The sequence below is a fragment of the Myotis davidii genome, unplaced genomic scaffold (genome assembly GCF_000327345.1).
Source record: "Myotis davidii unplaced genomic scaffold, ASM32734v1 scaffold2965, whole genome shotgun sequence".
NCBI classification, from domain to species: domain Eukaryota; kingdom Metazoa; phylum Chordata; class Mammalia; order Chiroptera; family Vespertilionidae; genus Myotis; species Myotis davidii.
The window spans coordinates 40,655-46,814 of record NW_006296512.1 but is presented as its reverse complement, the minus strand read 5'-3'; the positions used below and the strand labels follow the sequence as shown (position 1 = coordinate 46,814).

Here is a 6,160-nt window from a genome sequence, read left to right as displayed (position 1 = left end):
GGTATGTCTTCTCTTTTTCTAAGAGGCAAAGAGCCCTCCTTTTGCTAGATTCAGGTTTGCGGGTGTTCTGTGTTCTGTCAGTGCCAGGCTAACACAAAGCAAACGCCTCACTCAGAGCTCCTGGCCTAAGCCTTCTTGCTGCCACCAAACTGCTCAGGGACACTGGGCAGATCTCTTAAGTTGAGATCCTCAGTTAAGTACTGAGAGAAACAGGTAACCTCATTCATGGTGTGGAGCCATAGGAGAATAACATGGGTAACAAATAATAGATCTAGAAGCTGCTTCCCCACAGAAAGTCTCTTGAGTCTGTGCTGAGAGTTACTCCCACTTTTCACTCAACTATCAAAGGACCACCATGTGGTTACTGTCTGATTTGGAATCTCCAGATCAGCCCACCATAACATAATGTCTTCCGTGATGGGGACTTCACTTTCTCTACGCTACCACTCCCTTCACTGGCACAGCACTTCTCTGTCTTTAGGAAAATAGTGTGGCTCTTCCTTCTCTCTCTCTGATTTTCCAGCTCCTGACCTGGCCAATCCACATCTCTTTGTGTGGGAAGTCCCTAACGACAAGTTTCCTCACTCTTCTCTCTCTCCTGTAGCCGGCACCAGGGGACCAACCACTAGCAGTCTCCACGGGGCCATTCTGGCTCATTCCCTGCAGACACAGGAGGGCTGAGGCTGCTTTCTCTCTGAGTGGGAGGCAGAGCCAGTGGGAGGCAGGGCCCCTTGGTACCTCTTTGTTCTCAAAATAGGGTTTCCTGCTTGAGGGGTTTGGGAGATAGAAGCTTGGAGAAATGGTAAATAATAGGACTCTTACTTTTCCCATCACAGCTCCTCCCACTTACACGGGACTTCAAGGTTGGAGAAGGGCTTCCACACCCAGCATGTCAGCTCCTCTCTAGGCCCACAGGAGGTGGCAGCAGCACCCTGTGTCATGTGTGCCAGAGCCTTTAGGGTGTGGATCTTAGAAGCAGAAAAGGGGGTCGCTTCCCAGCTTCATGAGTTCCTGGGTGAGCAGCAATAGGAAGCTCCTAGTTCTCTATCGCTTTATGAAACGGAAAAATTAGGAACAAATAGTGCTGCTGTGTGGAATAAATATTACATCTTAATTTATATAAGAGCTCTTAATACATTGTCTAACCAAGTATTCAATACAGGGTAGTTGTTCGATCAAAAAAATGGTTGTGTGTGTTAAGCTGGGACATGGACCTGAAGTTCTGACGCAAAATTTCCTTCCACTATCTGACCAGCACCGAACACCTGGGAATTCCACTCTGCTCATTGGCATAATGAATCCACTCATTCGCTGAAGTCTCGGCTGGCATCTCAACGAAAACCCAAGGCTTCACAATACTTTTCTCTCCTAGATTCTCACAGTTCCCACAGCTACACTAGGAAATCTTGCTGCTACTTCAAATTAATCGTGTTCCCAATTGAATTTCAGGACAGGCTCCACACCTCCATGGCATACTGGCTGATTCTCTAAACTGCATTTTTATTGGTGTAGTTCTTGGGCGTGTGACTCTTCCCTATCTCTTCATCTTGTATGCATGGAATGCATGGCATTCTATACAGTTCACTTCCTCCCGCATTTCTTGATCCCTATGCATGCCTGGCTCTGTGCCAGGTCCTAAAATATACAGGAATGAAAATGATATTGTGCCTGCTCTCAAGGCTCTCACACTCTTGAAGTGTGTGCGTGTGGGGGGCGGAGGGGTAGGTTAATAGGCTTTTAAGCAAAATGTGGAGGGGATCAATCACTAAAATACATAAAGACCAAAATAAGACAAAGGCTGAAGTGGTATCTCAGGGCAAGAGTTGATGTCACCAGGAGGAAATGCTTGAGTCGGATAAGGGGTCTTCCCAGACCGATAATGGGAAAGCAGGGAGGAGAAAGTACATGTGGTGACAGGAACAGCCGGTCAGTAGAACAGAGGTGAAGCATTTTGTGACCTTGTGGAAAGTGCTGGAGTAAAGGGTGTCAGACCAGGGGAGCAGGAGATCCACTAGGGATGGGGCATCCTGAGGCCTTGACCACCTGGCCACAAACCTGGGCTGCTCTGGAGGAGATGGAGCTCAGCTGCTGTTGGGAAGAGAGGCGGTCAGATCTGTAATCTAGAAAGCACACCTTGTGCAGCAAGGAGCGTGCTCAGCCAGTGCCGCATACTTTGCATGAATTTGCTCCTTTCCTTCTCACGGTGACATGGAGTAGATCCTACCAGTATCGCAGAAGCATAATTGGTATTTTTTGTATTTTACTAGTAAAATTGTTGTTTTGTTTTTAAATATATTTTTATTGATTTGAGAGAGGAAGGAAGAAGGAGAGAGAGATAGAAACATCAATGATGAGAGAGAATCATTGACTGCCTGCTGCATGCCCCCTTTCCCCCTACCTCTGGGGATCAAGCCCCACAACCTGGGCATATGTCCTTGACTGGAATCGAACCCAGGACCTTCCAGTCTGCAGGCTGACGTTTTATCCACTGAGCCAAACCCGCTAGGGCAGGAATTGTTTTTAATATAACAATGATCATGAACACACATATGTGTGGAATACATACTGACTTAGACTGTCTTCACTGTGTGCCCTTAATTGTATGGAGTGTGCACTTTCCTTGTATCTCTAATGGAGGGAGTTTACGTTGCTTGTGTGTGTGTGTGTGTGTGTGTGTGTGTGTGTGTGTATGTGTTAACAAGACCCTGATAAACATCTTATACATACACACATCTATGTTTCTGTCTTATTATAGTTTAAGATGAATCCCCAAACTGCGTTTGCTTTCTCTCTGCGATGTGCTTTAAAGGGCTTGACAAGACTGGCTGTTCTGTCCTTCAAGTCTCAACTGAAAAGACACCAAAATACATCCAGTGGTTATCTATCTATGAATTTAAGATCAGCTGTATTTCCTTTTTTAAATTAAAAGTTTTTATTACATATGCCTTGTTTTCAAAAGAAAGAGGAACAAGTTATTTTATCATTTTTTATTTCAGCTTTATTGAGGTATAATTGGCATATAAAATTATGATATTTAAACTGTCGTCCCAATAAGTCATTTTAATCTCTAGTACATTTGAAATCTGTTTGGTAAGATACAAAAATTAAACTGTTTCCCAAAATAATTAGACAGTTTGTCTGAAAGCCATTCAGCACATAATGCAACCTTTACCTGTTATCATAACAACCCACTAACTTCCACATGTAGTTGGCTCTGTTGGTGGTGTTTCTGTCCAGTTCTATAAAACTGTTCGCTCCAGCACCAGGGCCACACTGTTGTAGAGTCCTCAACATTTGGCAGAGAAGGTGTCTCCTTGTTAGTCTTTCTCATTTTCCTACTTTACTTTCATGCTTACTTTTCGATGAAATTTAGATTATCTTTTGTTTTTTAATAAGCCTCTGAGAACATCAACTTCACATAGGTTAATAGTTGAACATGTACCTTTGCAATGTTTCATCCTTCTATTTGGAAACTTGGAATGTCTATCCACTTATTAAAATTTCACTTTATGCTTCTCTGGTGACTTTGAAGATCCTGCCTGATTCTTGTTAACATTGTAATGCATAGATTTGTTTGGTAATGGTGTGGATGGGATTGCTTCACGTTGTATTTTGACCTTATTATTCCTAATTATTATTTACAAGTAATAAGAACAGCCAATATTTATTAAGTGCTCACTGCATGCAACCCTTTGTGTTAACTCTTTATTAATTATTTTAGTCACACTTGACCCATTTTTTTCAAGTGAATAAATGCAGTCTTAAAGAGCTCAGGTAACTTGTCTAAGATATCACAACTAGTCAATGGCGGCACTCACATTTGAATTCTAGAGTTCCAATTGCTTGCTCTTTTGTTTCTTTAACTACTTATTTATTTAGTTTTTTAATTACAGTTTATATTCAATATTATTCTGTATTAGTTTTAATGTGCAGCATGGTGGCTAGAAAATTATGTACTTTACAGAGTGGTCCCCCCAATGTTTCAAGTACCTATCTGGCCCCATACATAGGGAGGTTGGTTGTGGGAGCGCTTTGACCACCAGGGAGCAGCTCCTGCATTGAGCGTCTGCCCCCTGGTGGTTAGTGCGCATCATAGCAACTGGTCGACTGGTTGTTTGGTCCTAACAGTCGCTTAGAAATATATATTTGACTATATTCCCTATGCTGTAATCTATATTTCTGTAAGTGCTTATTTGTACTTCTTTTTTAAAGATTTTTTGATTGACTTTCAGAGACAGGAAGGGAGAGTGTAAGAGAGAAACATTGATTGGCTGCCTCTTACACACCCCTTCCCAGGGATCAAGCCTGGAATGTGCCCTGATCAGCAATTGAACTGGCCACCTTTCAGTGCATGGGAGGATTCCCAGCCTGAGCCACACCTGCCGGGGCTAATTTGTACTTCATAATCCCTTCGCCTTTTCTTGATCACTGCACTATATAACTTACTGTGAGCACCAATCTATTCATTGTGGGAATGGCCATGTTACTGGAATCCCTTTTCATTTCAAACAAGAGGCCCAGTGCACGAAATTCATGCACAGGTAGGGTCCCTAGGCCTGGCTGGCAATCAGGGCCAATCTGGGCCTCCCTTCCCTAGCTGCCACTGTCAGGGCCAATCAGGGCCTTCCTTCATTCCCCGCCGCCCCCTGGTGGTCAGTGCACATCATAATGAGCAATCAGTCTACCAGTCTAACTCCCGCGGGTACAATTTGAATATTAGGTTTTTATATGCTATATATAGATGGCATTTCAGTTGATTGTCTTACATTTACCAGGTATATCATTCTATTAGCAAATAAGGATAATTTTTCTTTTCCCATCCAATATTTTTAATGTTTCCCTTTTGTCCAATTGCATAATATCCATTGCCCATAATATTCATTTAAACATCTATATACTACCATACTTTAACATACAAATCTTTAAGCACTTCAAGAGTATTATAAGATGATAGGATTTTAAACAAGATAAGGCATTGTTTGTATACTGAGCATGTTGGAATGCTTAAGTTGCAGAAAGCTTTCTCTGTTATTATTTTTCTGCTTATGTTTTAAAAATTTAGTCTAAGACATTTTTAATGCTAAAAACATAGATGATTTTGCTGATCTGAATGTCCTTAATCAATTGAGTACACTTAGTAAATGCTTGTTGGTGCTATGTTGCAGACAGTTGGGGAAATGCATGGAGGCAACCAGAGTGGGGTCTCAGATTTCATACTCCTGGGGATGTCAGAGCGCCCTGAAGACCAGCAGGTCCTGTTTTGGATGTTCCTGTCCATGTACCTGGTCACTGTGGTAGGAAACGGGCTCATCATCCTAGCCATTGGTTCTGATGCGCACCTACACACTCCGATGTACTTATTCTTGGCCAACCTCTCCTTCACCGACCTCTTCTTTGTCACTAACACGGTCCCCAAGATCCTGGTGAACCTTCAGTCCCTGAACAAAGCCATTTCCTACACAGGCTGTCTGACACAACTCCACTTCCTGGTCTCCTTGGTGACCCTGGATAACTTCATCCTGGCGACAATGGCATATGACCGCTACATGGCCATCTGCCATCCCCTTCACTATGTCACAGCCATGAGCCCTAGGCTCTGTATTTTGCTCCTCTCTTTCTGTTGGGTGACCTCTTTTCTTTATGGTTTCTTCCTCACCCTCCTCATGAGCAGGGTGACCTTCTGTGGATCTCGAAAGATCCACTACATCTTCTGTGAGATGTATGTCCTGCTGAGGCTCGCATGTTCCAACACCCAAGTCATTCACACAGGGCAGATGGTCTTGGGCTGCTTCTTCTTCTTCACCTCCTTAGGGATCATAATTATGTCTTATGTCTGGATTGTCAGAGCCATCCTCCGAATACCATCAGCCTCCAGCAAGTACAAAGCCTTCTCCACATGTGCCTCCCATCTAGTTGTGGTCACCCTCTTCTATGGGACGCTTTGTATGATCTATCTAAAGCCCCTGAACACCTACTCTATTAAGGACTCAGTGGCCACAGTAATGTATGCTGTGGTCACCCCCATGATGAACCCTTTTATCTACAGCCTGAGGAACAAGGACATGCATGCAGCTCTACGAAGACTCCTCCTAGTCAAAGCCTACCGGATGTTGACATAAGGATAATTTTGAATAAGACATTAAAGTGAAGACTTGGAGCC

The 6,160-nt window shown here is 43.3% G+C and overlaps 1 protein-coding gene across 1 annotated transcript; it reads left to right on the top strand.

Moving 5' to 3' along the window:
* Positions 1–5,177: 5,177 nt before the first annotated feature.
* Positions 5,178–6,119, top strand: LOC102769638 (olfactory receptor 1D2). The gene has a single exon (XM_006771850.1). The coding sequence runs from the start codon at positions 5,178–5,180 to the stop codon at positions 6,117–6,119; it is 942 nt and encodes a 313-aa protein (XP_006771913.1).
* Positions 6,120–6,160: the final 41 nt, after the last annotated feature.